Source organism: Giraffa tippelskirchi, chromosome 8 (genome assembly GCF_054371585.1).
Source record: "Giraffa tippelskirchi isolate mGirTip1 chromosome 8, T2T-mGirTip1v1.2.pri, whole genome shotgun sequence".
Lineage (NCBI taxonomy): Eukaryota > Metazoa > Chordata > Mammalia > Artiodactyla > Giraffidae > Giraffa > Giraffa tippelskirchi.
The window spans coordinates 128,729,231-128,753,986 of NC_137282.1; the positions used below are offsets into that span (position 1 = coordinate 128,729,231).

The window sequence follows — 24,756 nt, forward strand, 5'->3', positions numbered from 1 at the left end:
AGTTATGACCAAACTAGACAGCATATTAAAAAGTAGAGACATTACTTTGCCAACAAAGGTCCGTCTAGTCAAGGCTATGGTTTTTCCAGTGGTCATGTATGGATGTGAGAGTTGGACTATAAAAAAAGCTGAGTGCCAAAGAATCGATGCTTTTGAACTATGGTGTTGGACAAGACTCTTGAGAGTCCCTTGGACTGCAAGGAGATCCAACCAGTCCATCCTAAAGGAGATCAGTCCTGGGTGTTCATTGGAAGGACTGATGTTGAAGCTGAAACTCCAATACTTTGCCCACCTGATGCAAAGAGCTGACTCATTTGAAAAAACCCTGATGCTGGGAAAGATTGAGGGCAGGAGGAGAAGGGGACGACAGAGGATGAGATGGCTGGATGGCATCATCGACTCGATGGACATGGGTTTGGGTAAACTCCGGGAGTTGGTGATGGACAGGGAGGCCTGGCGTGCTGCGGTTCATGGGGTTGCAAAGAGTTGGACACGACTGAGCCACTGAACTGAACTGATACAATATATATACATATACTTTTTGGTTTGGTGTCTTTTCTCTAGATTCTCCAGGACTCTTGGTTTACTCAACAGAAGCCTCAGGTGAATCACTACACTCCCTACCTACCCCAGGAATAGGACTTTGCTGAAGTTAGTGGCTACACGTGAGAGTAACTGAGTCCTGGGGTGCATGGAGGCTGAGGTATTGGTTCCACCCACTCCGCCTTGTCTCTTCATATGCAATGTGGAAATAGTTTCCTTTGAAATAGAAACATTTTCTTCTGACTACAAAAGTAACACATATTCACTGATGAAAATATGTAAATACAGAAAAATATGATTAAAAACATAAAAATTACCTGGAAGCTCACCATCCAGAAAACCTCTATTAACATTTTGATAGTCTTCCTTATGTTCTTTTTTTAATGCAGTGTTATAGACTGGAGTGTATCCTTCACAAATTCACATTTTGAAATGTTAATCCCCAGTACCTTAGAATGTGACTGTATTTGGAGGCAGGACCTTTAAAGGGGTAATTAAGATGAAAGGAAGTCATAAGGATGGGGCCCTGATCCAATAAGACAGGTGTCATTACAAGGCGAGGAGACATCAGGGATGAGAGTGTGTGGAGAAAAAGCGCTGTGGGGGTTCGGTGAGAAGACGGCCATCTGCAGCCAAGGAGAGAGGTCTGAGGAGAAACCAAACCTGCTGACACTTTGATCTTAGACTTCAAAGCTGTAGAACTATGAGAAAATAAATTTCTGTTGTTTAAGCGACGCAGTATGTAGTCTTTTTTTTAAAGGCAGCCCTAGCAAATTAATATATGCACATATAAAAATACGATGTTATCTTTAATTTTAAAATACTAGCATCCATCTGGCCATAAACATGGTATCCTATTTCTATTTTACCTTATATTATGTCTATTTCCTTATTTATGAATGCCTATACAGGAATTTTGACATGTTAATGTGCTGGAATTTAATCATGCTCCTATTGTTGGGACATTTGTGATCTTTCCCATTTTTTGCTTATCCTAAGTAACACCATGCTGAACATTAACATAAAAAAAATGCTCTTCCTGAAGATTTCCTTATGATAAACTAAAGGTAGAAGTAGTAGATCAAGGGATATTTTTAAGACACTTAATACATATCATTAAATTGCCTTCTAGAAAACTTATACAACAAATCTCAGGAGTATACGACACTGCCCATTTTGTGATAACCTCACTCACACTAAGTATTCTCTTTTACAACATCCTTGCCAACAGGATTTTAAAATGAAACTTGACAAGCTGATTTTCAAGTTCACTGGAAAAGAAAATTTGAAAAAATAGCCTAGAAAATTGAGAAAAAGAATAGCTATGAGTGTGAATTTACAGTAGTATTTTAAATGATGCGACACAAAATCTAGAAGAGATTTACAGATCCATGCTACATGCTATTTTTCCCAAAGTGGGCAAAAGACCTAAACAGACATTTCTCCAAAGAAGGCATACAGATGGCTAATAAACACATGAAAAGATGCTCAACATCACTCATTATTAGAGAAATGTAAATCAAACCCACAATGAGGTATCATCTCATACTGGTCAGAATGACCATCATCAAAAAGTCTACAAACAATAAATGCTGGAGGTGTGGAGACAAGGGAACCCTCTTATACTATTGGTGGGAATGCAAACTGGTACAGCCACTATGGAGAACAGTGTGGAGATTCCTTAAAAAATTGGGAATAGAACTGCCATACGACCTAGCAATCCCAGTGCTGGCCATACACCCTGAGGAAACCAGAATTGAAAGAGACACATGGACACATGTACCCCAATGTTCATCGTAGCACTATTTACAATAGCTAGGACACGGAAGTAACCTAGATGTCCACTGGCAGATGAATGGATAAGGAAATTGTGGTACATTCATGCAATGGAATATTACTCAGCTATTAAAAGGAACATATTTGAATCAGTTCTAATGAGGTGGATGAACCTGGAGACTATTATACAGAGTGAAGTAAGTCAGAAAGAGAAAGACAAATACTGCATATTAACACATATATGTGGAATTTAAAATGATGGCAATAACAATCCTACATGCAGGGCAGCAAAGGAGAAACAGATGCAAAGAACAGACTTTCGAACTTGGTGGGAGAAGGCAAGGGTGGGGTGATTTGAGAAAATAGCATAGAAACATGTACAATACCATATGTAAAGGCTTCCCTGGTGGCTCAGATGGTAAAGAATCCATCTGCAAAGCAGGAGACCTGAGTTCAATCCCTGGGTTGGGACAACCCCCTGGAGGAGGGCATGGCAACCCACTCCAGTATTCTTGCCTGGAGAATCCCCCTGGACAGAGGACCCTGGTGGGCTACAGTCCATGGGGTCAAAAGAGTTGGACACAACTGAGTGACTAAGCACCAACCACCATATGTAAAATAGATTGCCAGTGCAAGTTCAATGCATGAAGCAGGATACCCAAAGCAGGTGCCCTGGGACAACCCAGAGGGGTAGGGTGAGGAGGGAGGTGAGCGGGGGGTTCAGGATGGGGGGAAACATGTATACCTGTGGCAAATTCATGTTGATGCATGGCAAAAACCATCACAATATTGTGAAGTGATTAGCCTCCAACTGAAATACATAAATTAACCAATGATGAAAAGAATGAAATAATCAATAAAGGATTTCAATTCAAAACAACTGTTTACTTATTTTAGAAATAAGGGTAAACCCCTACCTCAGACCACACACAGAATAAAATTTAAATGAATTAAAGAGCTAAATGCTAAAAACACACACATAACAATATAAGAAAATGATGACCAACCACTGCTACAGGGGAGCATATTTTTATAATTTGGACTGAGGAGGAAGATTCTTAGCAAGTTACAAAATCCAGATGATAGGTAAGAAATGACAGACAGATAAGGCCAAATCAAAATAAAAAAGCTTTTGTACAACACAGACACTATAAACAAGTTTAAAAGTAACTAATAGTCTGGGAGAAGATATTTGCAAAATATATATATAAAAGACAAACATGAATATCCATAATCTGCAAATTAATAATAAGCAATACAAGCCACAAAAAAAGTGACAGAGACTATGAAGATGTTAATTAATTAAAAAAAAATAGCCAAGAAACATAAAAAGATTCCAATTTAGTAAAAACTAGGTTAATGCAAGTTAAAACATAGAAATATTTTATTTTAGTTGTCCAGTTCAGTTCAGTCGCTCAGTCGTGTCCGTCTCTCTGCGATCCCATGAATTGCAGCACGCCAGGCCTCCCTGTCCATCACCAACTCCTGGAGTCCACCCAAACCCATGTTCATCGAGTCGGTGATGCCATCCAACCATCTCATCCTCTGTCTTCCCCTTCTCCTCCCGCCCCCAATCCTACCCAGCATTAGGGTCTTTTCCAATGAGTCAACCCCTCGCATGAGGTGGCCAAAGTATTGGAGCTTCAGCTTCAACATCATACCTTCCAATGAACACCCAGGATTGATCTCCTTTAGGATGGATTGATTGGATCTCCTTGCAGTCCAAGGGACTCTCAAGAGTCTTCTCCAACACCACAGTTCAAAAGCATCAATTTTGCGGCGCTCAGCTTTCTTCACCGTCCAACTCTCACATCCATACATGACCACTGGAAAAACCATAGCCTTGACTAGACGGACTTTTGTTGGCAAAGTAATGTCTCTGCTTTTAAACATGCTATCTAGGTTGGCCATAACCTTCCTTCCAAGGAGTAAGCGTCTTTTAATTTCATGGCTGCAGTCACCATCAGCAGTGATTCTGGAGCCCAAAAAAGTAAAGTCTGACACTGTTTCCACTGTTTCCCCATCTATTTCCCATGGAGTGATGGGACCAGATGCCATGATCTTAGTTTTCTGAACGTTGAGTTTCAAGCCAACTTTTTCACTCTCCTCCTTCACCTTCATCAAGAGGCTCTTTAGTTCTTCTTCACTTTCTGCCATAAGGGTGGTGTCATCAGCATATCTGAGGTTATTGATATTCTCCCGGCAATCTTGATTCCAGCTTGTGTTTCTTCCAGCCCAGCGTTTCTCATGATGTACTCTGCATATAAGTTAAATAAGCAGGGTGACAATATACAGCCTTGACGTACTCCTTTTCCTATTTGGAACCAGGCTGTTGTTCCATGTCCAGTTCTAACTGTTGCTTCCTGACCTGCATACAGGTTTCTCAAGAGACAGGTCAGATGGTCTGGTATTCCCATCTCTTTCAGAATTTTCCACAGTTTATTGTGATCCACACAGTCAAAGGCTTTGGCATAGTCAATAAAGCAGAAATAGATGTTATTCTGGAACTCTCTTGCTTTTTCGATGATCCAGCGGATATTGGCAATTTGATCTCTGGTTCCTCTGCCTTTTCTAAAACCAGCTTGAACATCTGGAAGTTCACGGTTCACGTATTGCTGAAGCCTGGCTTGGAGAATTTTGAGCATTACTTTGCTAGCGTGTGAGATGAGTGCAATTGTGCGGTACTTTGAGCATTCTTTGGCATTGCCTTTCTTTGGGATTGGAACGAAAACTGACCTTTTCCAGTCCTGTGGCCACTGCTGAGTTTTCCAAATTTGCTGGCATATCGAGTGCAGCACTTTCACAGCATCACCTTTGAGGATTTGAAATAGCTCAACTGGAATTCCATCACTTCCACTAGCTTTGTTCGTAGTGATGCTTTCTAAGGCCCACTTGACTTCACATTCCAGGATGTCTGGCTCTAGGTGAGTGATCACACCATCGTGATTATCTGGGTCATGAAGATCTTTTTTGTACAGTTCTTCTGTGTATTCTTGCCACCTCTTCTTAATATCTTCTGCTTCTGTTAGGTCCATACTATTTCTGTCCTTTAGCGAGCCTATCTTTGCATGAAATGTTCCTTTGGTATCTCTAATTTTCTTGAAGAGATCTCTAGTCTTTCCCAATCTGTTGTTTTCCTCTATTTGTTTGCACTGATCGCTGAGGAAGGCTTTCTTATCTCTCCTTGCTATTCTTTGGAACTCTGCATTCAGATGAGAATATCTTTCCTTTTCTCCTTTGCTTTTTGCTTCTCTTCTCTTCCCAGCTATCTGTAAGGCCTCCTCAGACAGCCATTTTGCTTTTTTGCATTTCTTTTCCATGGGGATTTTCTTGATCCCTGTCTCCTGTACAATGTCACGAACCTCTGTCCATAGTTCATCAGGCACTCTATCAGGTCTAGTCCCTTAAATCTATTTGTCACTTCCACTGTATACTCATAAGGGATTTGATATAGGTCATACCTGAATGGTCTAGTGGTTTTCCCTACTTTCTTCAATTTAAGTCTGAATTTGGCAATAAGCAGTTCATGATCTGAGCCACAGTCTGCTCCTGGTCTTGTTTTTGCTGACTGTATACTATTCATATAAATAAAAAAATTTTAATTAGAAATATTTGCCAATAAAACAGTCCAAAAATGGTATCATGATTCAGTTTGCCATTTCCTTGATTATTATGAAGCCAAACTTTCTCCAGTTTATTGACTATTAGGTTTTTCTTTCTTTTAAATAAATTACTGTTTGTACACATTTCCTATTGGAGATTCACATTTTTTCTTAGTTGGGAAGTTCTTCATATATACTAAAGACAATTACTCATTGTCATATAAGTTGCAATTATTTTTTCCCAGTTTGTCAAACAGCTTTGAATTCTGTTTACGGTTTCTGCCTTTGCTTTTATGCTGAAGTAGTTCTTTACCTTGAGACCAGATAAATACTTATTATTAGTTCTCAACAGTTCTCCTGGAGTAATGTAAAATCTGAGTCTTAACAGGAAACTATTTTAGTATATAGTATGAAGAAAATCTCATGTGTTTTCAATTGTCAACTGTCTCAGCACCATCTGCTACATTACCTTTTCATTCTCCATGGATGTGAAATGTCATCTTTAATCTTGCACTATATTCATATGTATATGGAGATCAAATCCAGAGTTTGGATGATTGCTTAATTTATCTACCAGTTTATTCTTGCATTAATGCCATATTACCTCAGTATGTAGTACAAATTTTAATATCTGGTGGTAGTAGTCTTCTCATTTCATTTTTTTTCCCTTCACTTTTTTGGGGGAAAGGGAATTCTAGTTATTTATTCTCTTGGAAAATTTTTAAAGAGTTTAATCAAAGTTGTTGCTGTTGTTTTTTAAAGCACAACAGATTATAAGTAATCCTGCCTTAAATTAGTAGATTAAGATGGGAAGAACCAATGTGTTCACTATATTAAAGTTTCCCATCCTGGAATATGGCTTTCCATTACTCAGTGTTTCTTAAAGATTTATAGTTTCTTTACATGAGAACTTGCAGATTTCTTAGCTTTATTCCTAGGTAGGTATATATTGTTTGTGGGGGAAAAAGTTAACTTCCAGCAGATTTCCCCAGCGTGCTCACCTTACACCCATCCTATTTATGAGCTCACATCATCCTCTGTCTCTCATCTTTGTTCTTGACCCTTACCCCATCTCTAATGGCATCAGGTGGTTCAGGGACGGACGATCCCCATAAACATGGCTAGGGATGGACTAGGTATAAAGGAAAAGTATGGCTCCTGAATTGTTACTGACTGTGATATAGTTTTTATTGCTATTATGAATGAAAATTTTCCATTAAACTAATTGGTTATTATGGATATTTGAGAAAACTTGATTTTTGTATATACTATTATATCTGACTACATTCCTTAGAGTTCTTATTAGTTTTAGTAATTTTTCAGTTCATTCCCTTGGGTATCACATCACATCATAAATAATGATATTTGGTCCCTTTCCTCCAATGTCTGTCACATATATTTCTTGTTCTTCTCCTCCTCCTCTATCCCCTCTCCCTACCCCCAGAAGTACAGAGCAGTGTTAAATAGAGATAGTAATGAGGGGGCAGCTTCATGGGCATGCAACATTTTCTTTCAGATAGGCCCTGCCCTCAGAAGGGACCTAAATTTAGTTTAATGCTCCATGGCCCCTGTCTTTAAATTCTCATAATCTTATCTTTGAACTTTTAAAATAAAGTCTAAGGGGACAATGGAGCAAGCCCGTGAACAGAGGAGAGATGCAACATACATGTGTCCACAGTCTGCCACTGCCCCAATTTGTGCATAGGTTTATAAAGCTCCAGAAGTACGGAATTCCAGTGGACTCACAACACGTGGAGGTTGAGCGAGACTTAAAGGAAAGCCAAGGTCAAGGTGCCATGACTGTGCCTGAGTAATTTGGGCTGCTGACAGCCCAGAGAGTCCCCTTTCTCTTTCAACTGGAACTTGCCCCAATGCAGGAAAAAAGTCAACTTTTTAAAAAGCACTACCAACCAAAGAACTCTATCATATCCTTTTTTCACTCTTGTTATTTCCCTATACTAGCCAGATGCTTATGCTTATGCTGAAAAATAGGGCAACTCGTAGATTCTTTAGTACTTTCTTATTTTATTTTTTTATTAAATTAGTTTATTTATCTATTTTTTAACTTTACAATATTGTATTTGTTTTACCATACATTGACATGAATCCACCATGTTGATTTTCAATATTGTGTTAGTTTCCATTCTTCCTTATTAAGGAAGCTTACTGAATAAGTCAAAGGTAGAAAGTTTTGGTAAAATGTGTGTGAATTAAGAAGTGAAACCAAGTATAGTTTTGTCCAGAATTTCCACTGTACTGGTTAAGAAGTAATACATACACATGTATGAGCTATCAAACATGAATTGTATAACTTTGGTCAGTTGGCATAGCAGAGAATGCTCTTATATTTGCATTTAAAACCACCATTACACAATATAAAGATGAAAGGTGAAATTGATGCTAACAATTTAAAAGTTATTTTTCTTAGAACATTAAACAGCAAATAAAAACAATATGCCAGGTTGAAAGATTGCAAAAAAAAGGAAAAAAAAAAAGTTTTTTCTTGTTAAAATACTTTTAAATGCACTTGTTTCCTGCACTTGGAGCAAGGGGCTCCATATTTTCATTTTGCATAGTACACAGCTGGCCCTGGGAGTAATGACGGATTTTTTTTGGTTTGTTTTAGGCTTTATTGGAATCATCTCTGATTAAACCTCACTATTTATAAAATGGGTCATTACAGAATTGTTATTGATAATAAAAGACTGGAAACACCTACATATCTATCAAAGGGGACTGGTTAAATAAATTAAATTATAGCACCTCTAGCCAATGGTGCACAAATGTAAAAAATATAAAGCATGAAAAAGTGTTTTTGTATTGGTAAGGAAAGATCTCCAAAAACGTTGCTAATTTAAAAAATACATATATGAATATGTGCTATGTTTCTTAACAAAGGGGGAAATAAGAATACATATTTGTATTACCTACTTAAAATATTAAGTTAAAAAATTACCTACCTGGTTCTGGGGTGGAGGACTAGGGTACTGAGGTAGCAACTAGACCAACAAAATTAGATTTTACATCCCCTTAGCTGCCGAACAGCTTTCACAGACAGTTACAGAGAAAGATCCCACCTATTTACAACCTGGCTATTCAAAATGCCAGTGAGGCAGAACTGTGGTTTGTGAGAAAGTGATATTGCTGCATAATATTGGATACAAGCTCCATGATATCCCATTTAAAAACAAGTTGTGCATATTTACATTTCCCTGGACACACACACACACTACTATATTCCTTCTATAACAAGTAGGATCCAAAAAATTTAATCCTATAATACACGTAAATTCTGTAAAGTAAGAGCAATAAAGACTTTTTCAGGCAACCTTTATTCTCAAACAAACAAAAAACCAACAAAAGAATAGGTATTAAAAGACAATAAAACTTAACTGTATACAAAGGACTACAAACAGAATCCTAAGTGACTGTGAGAAGGTCATTTTCTAATAATCCCTGACTCTTTCCCCCAGATAAAAAATGGTAGCCCATTCTTGTTTGAGAACCCGGGCTCTCTGGGTGGGAGGCAAACAAACTGTATTACATTCTTTATGCATTATTGTGGGGTGTTTATTTTATTTGAATTCTTCTAAAACTCTAAGACTTTGTGAGAAAATAATGCTTATCTTCTTCAGAGAAAAGGGTAAGAGACTACAAATAACTCTTAACTCTTATTCCACTACCAGATGCAAAGCGGTCCACTGGAAAGGGCATTGGCTTTCAAGCGGGTCAGAGATAAATAAGCCTTTGCACACATGGGTCATTTTATGTGACTCTCCCCCGACTCTGTCTTCTTTAAGAAGATTTAAGGAGCTTCATCACCTCTACAGGTAGGTCTTCCTGATACCATCTCCCAACTCAGGTTAGGTACTCCTGTTCCAGTGTTCCTACAGCATCTGCCGAATCCTCCCCAGAGATGACTTATTTTACTGTGTTGTCACCTTCTATTTAAGTGTCTTTCTCCTTCATTAGCTCATACGCTCCTCCAAGGCAGAAACTGCACCTGTGTATCTTTCCATCTCCAGTGCCTCAGATACACTTGGCAGCTTCTTAATAAATGTCTGCTTAATGCCAAGTAATTTACAGTAGATAAAGAAGTTAAGCTTCACTGATAATTAGAACCAGCCTTAAAATCTGACTAGAGAAACGGGCTGGGAAAAGCAAAGCCTCTTGGTCTAGACTAATCCAGACTCAATATAGTGCCATTTTTAGAAAACTCTCTGAATTAAGGACCCCTCTGCTACTCCAACAAGTTTGCTTCTTTGCCACATTCTAACACCTCCACCCCCTGGTGAACTCCCTCACTCCCAAATCTCTGTTTCTGCTCCAGAGGACACATTTTTAAGGGCAGAAGTCAGATCCCTAGTTCAGTGGATGCAAAGCCCCTTACAGCAGACTTCCAATTGTTTACTTTCCCAGGACTTCACAGAATTCTAAACACACTGCTTCAAAGGATTTTGAGATGACAGTAGCAACTACAGACCACCTACTTTCTATTTCCTGCCTCCAGCTGGGAATGAGTAGCACCCATTTTGTTACTGTGTAAATCAGCACATGTGTATTTCTCTGTATTATTTACTAAATTCCTCCAGGCCCAGGCTCAACATACTATTCTTCATAAAACCTTATCTTACTAGGCAAGAAAATATGTGGGGTTCCTTCACAGCCCTTCTAAACCATGAGCCTTTCTCCATACTCTGCTTGTGCTGCTGTCTGGCGTTCTCCACTCCACATGTCTCTATGCCCTGCCAGTGGGCTTATCCAGCTACTGTGAGTCAGATGGGAAGTTTCCTGATGACTGAAGCCCCTTTCACACTTTCTGCCTTTGCACTCATCATCTCTCTATCTGCTTTCAGCTCCATTCGCTCTCTTGCTTTACCCTGTATCTCAGAGGCTAAAGTTCCATAAACTACGTTCCCCAAACTTGCCAGCCTGGTGTGGGTTTTTTCCCGTAGCTTTGTTTTTGCTGAAGCTCTACCAGTAGAAGAAACTGGTGAGAATGGAAGATGGGAGGATGCTCCCGGAGGTACTGCAGGTAGCACAGAGGCGGAGGAACACGAGCTCCAGTGTTCCTGTTCGGACAGCACAGCTCCTGGTGGCAGCAGCAGTGAGCGTTCCCAGAGCTCCAGCAACACAGACCTCCTGCGCTTGTGCTGCCTGGTCTAGTTGCCCTACCTCAATTACAAACAAGTCGAATAAAAAAGCCACCAGTCTGTCGGATCCATGCTGGCAGACACAAAGATACCACCTAACGGCCTAAAGTTGGTAATGGAAGCTTTTTCTTAGTCTCTGAAGGGGTTAAAAAAAAAAAAAAACGCTTGAATTTTGAGCCTACAGCTCCCTGTTCTGGTTACCGTCTCTCGTCTCGTAAGCACAGGCAGAGCTAAGGAAAGGGACTTATGAGAGCTGGTGTTTTCCAGGAGAACCAGGAGACCTTACGAAGGGAAACCAGACTCATGCAATGCTGAACACCACCCTCCAGTATCAGTGTTAAGTGCTTACTGCTCTCTCAAGTTTTACTAAAAAGCATATTCTCTATTCATCTGTAAGACTTAGAAGAGAAGAGCTATTTAAAAAGAAAAAAAATGCAAATGGCCCTAAAATATAACAAGATGCTCAATTTCTCTTGCAAGAGAAATGTAGTTAAAACTGTACTGGGATACTATTTCTCACCTATCGAACTGGCAAAAGTCCAGAAGTCTGACAATATGCTCCACTGGCAGGCTGTGAGGGAAACAGACATTATCATTCACTGCCAATGAGAATTTTAAAATGTTATACACCCTATGGAGGTGAATTTGGCAATATCTAACAAAGAAATACATGTATTTACCCTTTGACCATGCAGCTATTAAAAAGAAATAAATAATATCTTTCTATACAGCTAGGTCTAGAAAAGCATTAAGTACAAAAAAAGCAAGATAAAAAAATAAAGTATGTATAGAATATAGTATGCTATCACTTATTTAATAATGCTGGGGAGGATACAAAATACAAGTTACATACATATTTACTTATTTTCCTTTTTTTTCCAAAAAGGATAACCCCAGAAAAATGGGTAAAGGAGATTACCTACAGAAGTAGAGGGGACAGAAATAGAAACTGAATTTTTCTAAATACATACAACAGCTTTGCATATTTGATTTTGGAACTATGTATATATTTTACGCAATTATAAAACAAAAAAAATTAAAGGCAATCACTGAATACTGAAAGCAAAATGGAACAAATGAATCTATATGTACAATGAAATAGTTATATGACCATCCAATGAATTATTCAAAATGTCTTTAAAACACAGTAATTTTACTGTACATCTCTCATGGGATATACCTTAAGGGCCCAAAAGGTTACTGCAAAAATCTTGAACTATTTTCAGAAATCATGTGGTTTAAGGTAGTATAATTCTGCAATTATTTTGTATGTACTGAAGACAAAGCAAATGAATTATATTGTGCTTTATCACTAGTGGCCAAGATTTTCAGTATGGAAAAAAGAAGATGAAAGATCAAAAGGTTAAACAAAACTTTGTGTCAGTTAAGTTCAGTTCGGTCACTCAGTCGTGTCCGACTCTTTGTGATCCCATGGACTGCAGCATGCCAGGCTTCCCTGTCTATCACCAACTCCTGGAGCTTGCTTTGTGTACAGAATTTTAATTAGAAGTGTCAGCATGCACTCTTGATATAATTTACCTGTTGAATATATGATAAATAAATAAACAAACATATGTGTACTTGTTTCCTACTTCTGTCTACTGAAAAAGCCTAGGAATAGTGACCAATCCAATAGGAATTGATTAGGCTGAGGTTTCCAAATGTCATTTCCCATTTCACAGAACCAGGGCTCCTGCAGAAATGGCTGATTCCAGATCAGAGACAATAAATGTACAAGATGAAGCTGGTACATTGTGTCATGACAGAAATCAAGGAACTACTACGGACTACTGAGATCATGTTAGAAAGACTCAAGAGCCAATATGAAGAAGTTAAAGATGGGGACAATCTGAATATCAATAAAAAATAACCCAAGGGATTAAAAGATGTCCAATTTTTTTAATCTTATAAATTCAGAATGATAAGTACTCTCCTTCCTCCCTCCTCCCCCTCAAGATCTCCCAAAACAAATCTCACTGGTTACCTTTGGAGGATGCTAGGTAACTACCTCTTTAACTTGAAAAGTGGTAAAAAAGAAGAAAGAATATGACATTTATCCTACTTTTCCTGGGCAAACTGCATTTTAGGATTACCAAATGAGTGTTCAGGAAAGTTTTTCTAGTTATTAAACAGAGGGGGAATGACAGGATTAGAATATAACCACTTTATAATTCCAAATTATGAAAGAATGAATCTAGGAAATATTAATAACCATGAGTGGATGTGACTACCCAAAAGAGAGAGGCAACCAAAGATTTCTCTGTGCTTCTTGATAGACACATACCACCATCTATAGAGCATTTTATAAACAAACAAATGAAAAACAAAACGAAAAAAATCCTGAATCAGATTAAGCCTCTATCGAACTATTAAATACAAGAAATACAACAGAGGAGCACATTAAATGTTACTACGGGGATCTAATCATCAAAACCCAGGCTGTTTAAAACTCGGCAGGACAAAAAGTTAGTTTCTTTAACAAACACATTATAATCAGAGAGGAAAAATAAAAGAGAAAGACAGGGATAGACATATGTAAGGAAAGCTACAGATTTAAAGAGATTTATGAGTCAAAAGAGCTACGTGTTGACAGTACGGACCTTAATCGAATTCTGATTTAAACAACCTATAAAAACACATAAACTCACTCCAGACTTTGATTCAATTATGAACATCTGAACACTGACTGGGTTCTTAATACTCAGAAGTAATAATGATTCAATTTTGGGGTGTTATAATGATATTGTGATTATGGCTACAAAAAGGAAGGCTTTACTTTTAGAGATATATATTGAAGTATTTATGGATAAGATGATAGAGTGTCTAGAACTGGCTTCAAAATAATCTTCTGGGGAGGAAGTAGGTAGCGTACAGATAAGACTGTGTTGTCTATGAGTCAGTAATTCTTTAACCTGAGTGGTGTGTATTATTCCCTCTACTTGAACAACTAAGACGGTATTCAAAGAAGTGAATTTAAATACAAGATTAAATGAAAAGGCAGTTTTGGCAAGTATTATGAAAAACTTGAGGGATTTGGCATATGCCACAGACATATCACAAAGTGGAATGCCAAGGCAAGCAAACACATTCTTTGGGAGGTTTAGTGTTTAAATAGCACTCATATCTATTCAGCAGTCATATCTATTCTAACTTTCCTCTATGCACCAGCAGTAAGAGGTTAGAGTTTCATACAAATGCCTCTTAACAAAGAGGCAAGACTCTCCCAGGCAAGAATACGTCCCAGCACTACCCAGCAGCAGCCACCAAATGAGAAAGGGCTGTGGTGGCAGCAGCAGATAAGGTGGGAGAAGAGCTGTGAGTCTGATGCCCAGGTCTGGTCAGTGTGCTTAAGGTGGGCCCACTCCCATGGATGCATGAACCCACAGGGTTCCAAAGCCTCCCCAAGAGTCTGTACCTCCCCAAGAGTCTGTACAAATGAAGCAGTATGAAGAATAACATGCTATCAACAAAAATGTGAAAAAAACCCTTTGCTGGAAAAAGAAGACTAAAATCTTACAAAGCTGGTGTGGTTATTTTTATTCATGTTTCTCCTGACATCATTATACATTTTAAATAATAACATTTAAATCTAATTTTAAAAGACACAGTTCAGTTGCTCAGTCATGTCCAACTCTTTGCAACCCCATGATCACAGCACACCAGGCCTCCCTGTCCATCACCAACTCCCGGAGTTTACCCAAACTCATGTCCATTGAGTTGGTATGCCATCCAACCATCTCATCCTCTGTCTTCCCCTTCTCCTCCTGCCCTCAATCTTTCCCAGCATCCGGGTCTTTTCAAATGAGTCAGCTCTTCGCATCAGGTGGCCCAAGTATTGGAGTTTCAGCTTCAACATCAGACCTTCCAATGAACAACCAGGACTGATCTCCTTTGGGATGGGCTGGTTGGATCTCCTTGCAGTCCAAGGGACTCTCAAGAGTCTTTTCCAACATCACAGTTCAAAAGCATCAATTCTTCGGCGCACAGCTTTCTTCACCATCCAACTCTCACATCCATACATGACTACTGGAAAAACCATAGCCTTGACTAGACAGACCTTTGTTGACAAAGTAATGTCTCTGACACAAGTATTTTTTAAAATAATTTAGGAGAATACTGGACTTCCCAAGTAGTGCTAGTTGGTAAAGAATCTGACTGCCAATGCAGGAGACACAAGAAACATGGGTTCTATCCCTGGGTCAGGAAGATCCCCTTGAGAAGGAAATGACAACCCACTCCAGTATTCTTTCCTGGAAAATTCCATGGACAGAGGAGCCTGGTGGGCTACAGTCCATGGTGTTGCAAACAGTCGGACACGACTGAGCACACACAGCAGCAGGAGAATACTGAGCTATGAAACAGAGGCCATGAAATATAGAAATTCCGAATCTCGAAACATAAGGGTAGATCTAAATACCACTAGTTATTCATGATGACATTATTGTAGTTTTATATTTTTCCCCCATGAAAACTTGGCATTGGATCAGTGGTTCTCAAGGGAGGACAGCATATCTCATAAGATAGAGGGAGCAGTAAGCAACTACAATTTAAAAATAACTCCAGGTGATTCTGACATACACTGTGGCCTCACTAAAAAACCACTTCTCTCTTGGAGGTCCCTGTAGGATGGCTGTGGCTGAGGCCTGTGTGCAGCTAAAATGCACCTGGATCACCAACATGGAAAGCTGGCCATTACTGTTTCAAACACCCCTGTAAATCTGGCGCAGCTGCCATGTCAGACAAAAGATAACGAAATCACCCTACACGCTTTCATGACTTAAACCAGCTCCCTGTCTGCCCAGCATAGGGGCAACTTTGAGCCATGAAGACAGTAAAAGGAGAGCCAGAGGGGACCCCACTGCAGGCCATCTGCCGACAAGCACGCGCACCAACCTGCCTGCCTGCACCACCGCTCCTATTCGGAGGAGGGACAACGACAGGCAAGTGATCGCAGTGCTCTTTGCAGCCAAACTTGTGAGCTTTTAGAAGAGGACTTGAAAAAAGTGTCTGACCAGACACCAGAAATACTTGTGGCCTCTCTACAGTCTTCTTTCATCCTTTGACATGTCTGAGACTATATGGCTTCTGATAATGCTGACTAACTCAGTTTGGACAAAACAGACAGACCAACAACAGCATCCCTCACTACAACTGATTCTGAGTTTCGTTCCTGCAGTGGCCTTTCATGCCAGATAGATTTGTTTCTTTGATAATTACAGTGCCTACAAACCTGTCTTTCTTCCAGTAAGAAGGGAAAGGGGCCTTCTATACAGCATGCTCAAAATTCAGTGTACCAGGCTGAAATGAGAAGCCAGATTCTCTACACCTCTTATGGCTGCAAAGGTGGTTTGGTTTCTAATAAGATCCTTCTCAGTAAGGATGCTCTTAACTATACAATCACATGCACAGCGAGGCCTGGTCTATAAGACAACATGGGCAGCAAGTAAAAAGGAATAGCCTTTCCAAAACACCCCATTATCACAATTCTGCGCCCCCCTCACAGAATTAAAAGCCTCAATAATATCAGGTAATGCGTACTGTTAACTTTCAAATGGTTTAAAAGTCACAAGGCTTATCAACATTTATATTTAATACTAAAAATTACACCCATTGCAAAGTCAAAACCAAACTGTTTATTTTAGTTGAGCTCTAAAACTTCTCTATACGTTGGAATAATTTCTACTTTTGCTACTTCATTAGTATTACTGTCTCAAATTTCCCTAAAGGATTATGTTTAGGAAACAACAAGTGTTATGAAAATGTAGACCTTTGACCATTTATAGAGTTAGTAAACATTTGTAAGTTACCCTCATCTTTCTCATTCTAGTTTTCACCATGTTTTTAGGACATTGTCAACATGTTCTGTGTCCCAGCATGAACAAGACTTGGGGAGGAGATGAGGAATGAGTCCCTCTGTAAAGGTAAAGAACTACTTTAGGTATACCAAGGCATGGGCATCTTATCCCTTCATTTGAACATAAGAGGGTTCCTTTTCCAAGAAAGCTGCAGTAAAGGTGCAGATTCAAGGATCTAGTTAGTTACAAAATATGATCTTGGTAGGAAATGAGCAAAAACCTATGGGCATGGATAAAAGAAGAATAAACAGTCTAGACAGAAAAAGCCACTCATGGTATCATAATGTTAAGACCTGAGATGGACTATAGACACAGCTGACTAAACATGATCTAAAACAAAAGCAAAAACAAAGCATAACAGAAAACAACCAAACAACTAAATGAAATCTAAAATGTCCTTTCAAAAGATTAGCCAGGTTGAACTGGTCACAAGATAATCTTCATTACGGTAATTTAGTTACTTTGGTCTTATTTTAATTACATGTAGTCATTTCCTTGAGGTGAATTTGACAAAGAAGGGTAAATATGGACTGCTGTGTCTATGAAAAGGAGATATTCTCATAGCTGAGCACACTGTTCATATCAAATCAAAGGCCAAAATATCTGCACAGCCTTGGAAAGTAGGAGCATTGGATCAATATTATACTGACTTCCTCCCTGATCCTACCTACCATTAAATATAGAAAAGTCTTTTGGTACATGATCACAAGCATTCCCCACATAGCAAATCTGAATGAATCACTAGAACATTTCCAATTCTGAACTACTAGTATAATATTTACATTCTTTAAGTTTACTAGAATTATTATTTTGACTTCTAAAAATATAAGCCCTTTCTACGTCACTCAGCCATAAGGCATTCAAGTCAACCAGAGCTCTTAGTCAAAGCTGATTAACAGGTGAATTAAGATGAGTTAATGGAATAACAAAATATTTGAAGATAACATAACTACATGATACATAAAAATGTAATTGTAACACTTACCTATCAGCCCCTTCTCCAGAGTGAAGGTTTTATTTGTAAACATACATTCAAAAGCCACAATGTGAAAAATCTTATTCACTGTGTTGTGAGTCCCAACTATTCGAATATACCTGGGGGTAAAAAGAGGAGAAAATCTGTTGAAGAAAATGAGCTTCCATCATAACAAATCAAAGGATAACAGAAAAAGATACAGTACGTAAACATATAGTCTACCAGAGCACGGACTGAAAGAAACTCTGAATAGGCTTCAGACCCTGTACCTGCTCCTTGGGGCTAGCTCCAACTGAGTCTAGAAAAATTACAGCAAAATTAGGGAGGTACCACTTTCCAGAGAATTAAGTAGAACTTAGATATGGTTTACCTAGAAAATCAAACCAGGAACTGTTCAGCTCAACTCCCAAATGTCAGTACAATTATACATCCATGAGACATTTACACTGGAGAATAACAAACAGCTTCTATCCTTACCTCGTGGTTAGCAATGTGCCTATGCACAGGTGCACAAACACACACAAGATCAAATACTTTCCAACTCAATGAAAGCTTTCACCCATTGGATGAAATGCATGAAATCAATACTGCTTTCTTGTTTAAAGTAAAAACAAAATCCACAGAAACTACTGAAAACCACTCACAGTTTCTTGTATTTTAATGTTGCTCCTAAATTTTCATTAGCATGTGAACCCTATATTCTTACGCCAGTCCCCAACTTGACTGCTAGGATGCCTTCTCCTGGCCAGAGGAAGTGATGTGCAGAGGTGACCCAGCCTGCTCTGCAGCCTCTCTCCTGGCCGCAGGGAGCTGGCATCTGCACACAGTGCAGAGTTTCATGGGCAGGTCTCGAGCATCTCAGCCTATTCACCCTCTGGATCTCCCTGGAGGCTTCACCTTTGACAAACAAGCATTAATCTTGGAGCAACCTGCCCCTTTCATTCTCCAAAGGGGCCTGAGAGTCCACAGGTTAATGAACAGACAACCGACTCTTCTGAGTGTCACTGAATCCCACGGGGAGTGTAATGTGCTACACACATCCTGGAATTCAAACGAAGAGCAAGGTAAAAAATAACAGATTAATTGATAACGCTCTCCCAAATTATGAACTATGTGCTCTGAAGGATGCAGCGTATTAAGCGTATTAAACGAACAGATTTCAATTAGCAGATGACAGACTGGGCAAGGTTTTAGTAATATCTCCCCTCCGCTGTGTAAAACAACCTTCCATTTAGATGATGTAATTTTACTTCTGAGTTAATCGCTGTTCACTAATTTGGTAATTTACTTACATTTCTCATCCCTCCAAGTTAACTGTATAATGTAAATGCCAATTTGAAAAAAATTCACATTATAGAGGCTATATTTGGGGGTTCTGTATCATGAGCTATTTTCCCTCCTGTTTCTTCAAGCCTGAATCTCACCGCAATCCCTGTGCACCTCATTTAGCCATCTGCTCCTTGACATGAGCTGATCGCTCATCTTCATAACCAATAGTAATGCCCTCTCCTGGACTGGCTGCTCTGTGTTCCCATCCCCGCTGCAGGGAGACACCATTCTTCCTGTGTGGAGAGTCAGGGCAACTGCTGTGCTCACCATCGCCCTCTGGGTAAGCAGGAGGTTGGCTATGATCTGTTCTCTCCAGCCCTCAGGGCAGACAGAAGGTGTTGTTAACTTTACTGGGTTTGGGTAGGTGGATGGGGTTCACTTAAAATAAGTTCTAAATGGTCTGAGTCGAACAGATTGTGTTGTTCTTTACTGCTGGCAGTAACAATCTCTCTGGGCTTTCTGGAAGGGAAGGGGTGTGTTAAGCCTGGCACCTTGGCCTGAATCTAATTTTATCCATTTCCTTAAACCCACAGGAACTCAACAAGCATAGCATTTTCAACCGCACATGGTCGTGACAGTGAGACCTGCTATCTGCAACCTTGGAGGGAATGTGGTTTGGTGGAATTTGATCAGATCATTTTCCTGTTCTCTAGGTCAAATCTTTCAAAGGAGAGATAGCTCTCCTAATACTGAGGAGATAGAGGAGCAAGGGAGGGACTAATAGGGCCTTCCCCCAGTGGCAGTTCTTAAGGTTAACAGTTCAGGCTGACCTAAGGGGATGCACTACTGTTCCCTTCCTCCCTTTCTTTTTAAAACATTATATAGAACCAGCCTCCAAGTTTAGATAACAGTCATTTCCCAAATTTTACCCTGGTGAAAATATCAGGAATGGGAGAAATTAAAGAACTTTCCCCTCTCTCATCCCTCGATTATAGGAAACTGAAAATAAAAAACTGTACTGGAATACATTTTACAGCCTTAATGATAGTGTTTGTGATAACTAATAAGATAACATATATGATTGCAAAAGCATTGAGAGATGCCTCCAGATAAAAAAAGTTCTATATAAATGAAGATAATGTTATCTCTGCTGCATAATCCTGAGGTCAAATTAGCAATTCACCACTGTACATCACACTTCTTGATTAGCCTGTTATATGTAATGCTCATAACAAGTTTAATTATTCTAGTCCTACAATACTAAGTCTCCATAAAATTATAGCCTAATTTACAAAAGTGGCATCAAGTCCTTACTCAAATACACATTAAAAAATGGTAACAAAGTCACAGCAAAGAAGCCATGCTCCTTTTCTCCAGCAAGGAATTGTTTAGCCAAGGACTCTGTCCTTCACTGAAGATCTCGACTAGAAGTAGCAAACAGGCTTTAACTAATCCCCCAACTTCAGTGACTGGTAGGGCAGCCTGGAGCTCTCCGTTAAGAACTCAGGGGCCCTGTCCAGCTCAGGGGAAAGCATGCCTTGATCCAGGAGCAATGTCCAGAGGGAGAAGGAGGAAGCACCATCAAGGTACCATCCTCTATCACGAGCAGATTTTCTTAATGGGGCTCACAATGGAACATCCTGCAGGCAGCAGTTACCACTATCCAAGATATCGAAAATCCAAGGGCTGGGGATGGGAGAGGGAGAGTCCTCTCTACTTTTTTTTGAAAAACAAAACTTGCTTCTGGGTCATGATGCCTAACAAGAAGTAGTAGATCCTACATTTTCACTGTCACAAAAGATTTTGAGTAAAAGGTAAAACTTAAGCTTAATTTTTTTCTTTCAACATCATCTCTCCAATGCACACTCAGACTCTGATGTAACCTGATGATAAGAGCAGTGGCAGCTAGTGACTTCATCAGTGTGCAGAAAGGAGAGCTGCTGAAAAATATGATAGCTATCCTTTGTTCTCTCCGAGGTCCTCAACAGCAGCTCAGACAGTTGGAAGATAATTAAAACTTAAACAGGGCTGAGGAAGGCAGATATGCAACAGATTGGCCATTTCTGACGAAGATGAATGCTGTCCACATGAGCTCTGGTGTAACAGTCTGTTTTCAACATTCTCCTCCCTTCCCTATGTTAGCTGTCGTCCTACTCACAACGACTGGGGCCTCAACACAGTTCCAAACAGGATGTTTCAGTGCAGAAGTTTCTAGGAGCTATAATATTGTGGGTGAAAAGAGATTCTTCTTTAATAAAATTAAACCTAACCCCCTCCCCCCCACCACGGATAGCACTCTAAATTGAAAAGCACTATAGAGTTTTGAAGTACTAGCTTTAGTATCTAACAGAACCAGGTTTGCTGCCCAGCTCCATCACTTAATTAGCTGTGTCACTATGGGAAAAAAAGCTTTAAACCTTTTGAATCACAGTTTCCTTCTCTACAAAATGAGGTCAATACACAAATCTTATGATATTTAAATGAGATAAGTAGTTAAAGTGTCTAGTGCAGGGTGTGGCAGAGTACAGTATCATTAAACAGAAATGCAAAGAGTAGATCCTTGGAAGCAGAATTTCTTTTGGACTTCGATACTGTTGGGTGTCTGGGAGAGCATTCCTAACTATGGGTGTTAAAGTGGTGCATCCACTGTTTATAATAGCCAGGACATGGAAGCAACCTAGACGTCCATCAGCAGACAAATGGATAAGAAAGCTGTGGTACATATACACAATGGACTATTACTCAGTCATTAAAAAGAATACATTTGAATCAGTTCTAATGAGGTGGATGAAACTGGAGCTGATTATACAGAGTGAAGTAAGCCAGAAAGAAAAATACCAATACAGTATACTAACGCATATACGTGGAATTTGAAAGAGGGTAACGATAACCCTATATGCGAGCGAGCAAAAGAGACACAGATGAATAGAACAGTCTTTCGGACTCTGTGGGAGAAGGCGAGGGTGGGATGATCTGACAGAATAGCACTGAAACATGTATATTATCATATGTGAAACAGATCGCTGGATCAGGTTCGATGCATGAGACAGGGTGCTCAGGGCTGGTGCACTGGGATGACCCAGAGGGATGGGATGGGGAGGGAGGTGGGAGGAGGGTTCAGGATGAGGAACACATGTACACCCATGGCTGATTCATGTCAATGTATGGCAAAAACCACTACAGTATTGTAAAGCAATTAGCCTCCAATTAAAAAAAATTAATTAAAAAAAAAAAAAAAGTGGTGCATCCAGGCCCAAAGATGGACTTCAAGAGCACAGGCCGGGGCTAGTCTGTCCCTTTAGGGCTCCACAGTATAGGTGTTATGGCCACGGCAAGAATCTGCATTGCAAATGCAGATTACCTGGCTCTATGTTACTTCCTGGTTTAAGCCCCTAGTCTTTAGAAAAGTCTATTTAAAATGTTCTTGACCTAAGTAAGCTCTGCATAAAGAAACAAGTGAAGAATCTTTTGCCCATATTTGGTCCCGCTACCTGTGCCTACAGAAGAGTTTCTTTTTTTGAGCAAACTCTGGAAGTTTGGGGTTTTAATTTACCAAGAAAAATAGCACTTCTTACAAAGAGACACCATAATACTGTGACCTAGAAAATTTCTGCCTTGGAGATTTCATTGTATTCCCTGCCTGTTCTGGGGAGGTACTACAAATTCCTATTCTTAATCTTCTTTCCATCATTTCTTGTCAGAACGCTACCGTATTTCATTTCTAAGCCACAAACAACACATCTTTAACAAACTGAATACAAAAAGCAGCAACTTGCACCCCTCACTTTAAACCCGTTGGAAACCTCATCCTGGAGTCTTTGTTTCTTTAGTCTTTAGCCTACTTGTGGTTACAGTTAATCCTTAACCTTTGCCTCTAGTTATATGATCACCTAACTTCTGAACTGAGCAGATTCTACTACAAGATAAGATTGAATTCAGCAAAAAAATATTTAAATGAGCTCTCAAGGGATAAACTAAAGCCAAAATCCATCAGAATTTTATTCTCTGGTAAACAAAACTTTCTTCTCAAATTGAACTTTATATTCTTGGGTTAAACAAAGACTCTGGAGAAAACTAGAGGTAGCCTAAGGCTGGGATCCTTAACAACACAAGAAGGGACCCCTAACATTTTGGCTCTTCCTCTGAAGACTCCATGGAGAATTCTGCAGAGGAAAACTGTCCTTTGCTGTGGCCAGAAGCAAGTCACCTGACAAGAACTTTAGCTACAGCATTTTCTAGGGACTCAGGACCATGTGGGTTTTGAATTCACCATTTCCACAGTTTCCCATTTGACCTTTCCTTGCAGAGATATGAAGAATGTACATAAATAATTCTCCAGTCCAAGAAGCTGGTAACATCTGTGGGTTTACCCAGGATGATATTTTCTTCTAGTTCTAGGTACAGTGTTAACGCTCTTCTATTCAAACCCAGACCGGAGGGGAAAGTGACTTCAGGCCTTGTTGCTAAGGCAGCAAGTGGAAAACAGTTTACTGCCAGAATGACAAAAAGCTTCTAGAAAAAGCATGTTGCAACAGAACAGATTTGCTACTCTTAGAAAACCTTCCCTCTGGCTGATCTGTGGAGCTATAGATTCTCCTCCACTGACTTCAGCAAAGGGCCCCAGCAGCATTTGCTTATTTGAGAGAGGAAGACATTGAAAGGTTAAGCACTCTGCAGAGTTAGCCTAAGCAGAGGCTACTGTCTTGGAGAACAGCCCTGATACTGTCTGACCATTAGCCCTGCAGAGGGAGCAGTTCTGTTCTAGCAACTCCACTACTCAACCTGAAGGGCAAACAAAACAAGAAGTCATTTTGTTTCCAGAGAAAATTGATGCTTTATAGAATCAAGCATACAGAGTGGATAAGACTGGTAAATAACTACTAACACATCATAACCCAGTGCAACCTCAAATAGAAAGTCATTTCAACATCAGAGATAAATATTTAAGCATTGTTTATTTGGGGGAAATGAGGACTTTGAACAGTAGGCTTTTTTCCCCACCTCTGTATATGTAGAACCTAAAACCTGCCATAATGCCTTCAATCTATGAAAACATATTTGAAATTAATATCACAAAAGAACTATAATATTTATTTATATAAATCATACGAAAATGATATAACATGTAAATTTGTTTAATTCATTTCTGCTTGCACATTTACCAGTTAATAGCCCCTGTAGGTATATTGGGTAAAGCTGCTATTGATCAAGATTTAACAAACACTTACTAGATAAAAGAAATTCTGCTAAACACTGTTTGGAACGGACTAGAAAGACAGGACATAAACCTTCATCTGGGGAAGTTCATAGTGCAGTTTAGAAGGTAAGACTAAAACCCATCAAACTGTATGATTTTTGACAGGATTAAGCCGAAAGAATGACCTACGTGCTAGTCAGAGCTTCACAATGCATTAGATATAAAATCGGGGGCAAGTTCCTTAATTTCTTCCAGTCTCAGGCTCCATATTGGTAGCAATGGTAAGTAGAAAGACATAAGAGCTGCTGACCTATTCACACATGGTAGCCTCATCTTAAAATAGCTAATTTAGCAGCATGAACTCTAAAAGTCCTCCCTGCAAACA

At 39.4% G+C, this 24,756-nt stretch overlaps 1 protein-coding gene across 4 annotated transcripts in view; it reads right to left on the reverse strand.

Moving 5' to 3' along the window:
- Positions 1 to 24,756, reverse strand: part of BTBD9 (BTB domain containing 9) — a 396,006-nt gene that overhangs the window by 129,658 nt on the left and 241,592 nt on the right. For all 4 annotated transcript variants that reach the window (XM_081523212.1, XM_081523209.1, XM_081523210.1 and 1 more), the window contains one exon: positions 17,915 to 18,024. In XM_081523212.1, coding sequence (XP_081379338.1) covers positions 17,915 to 18,024 — 110 coding nt within the window. The remainder of the gene's footprint in view (positions 1 to 17,914; positions 18,025 to 24,756) is intronic.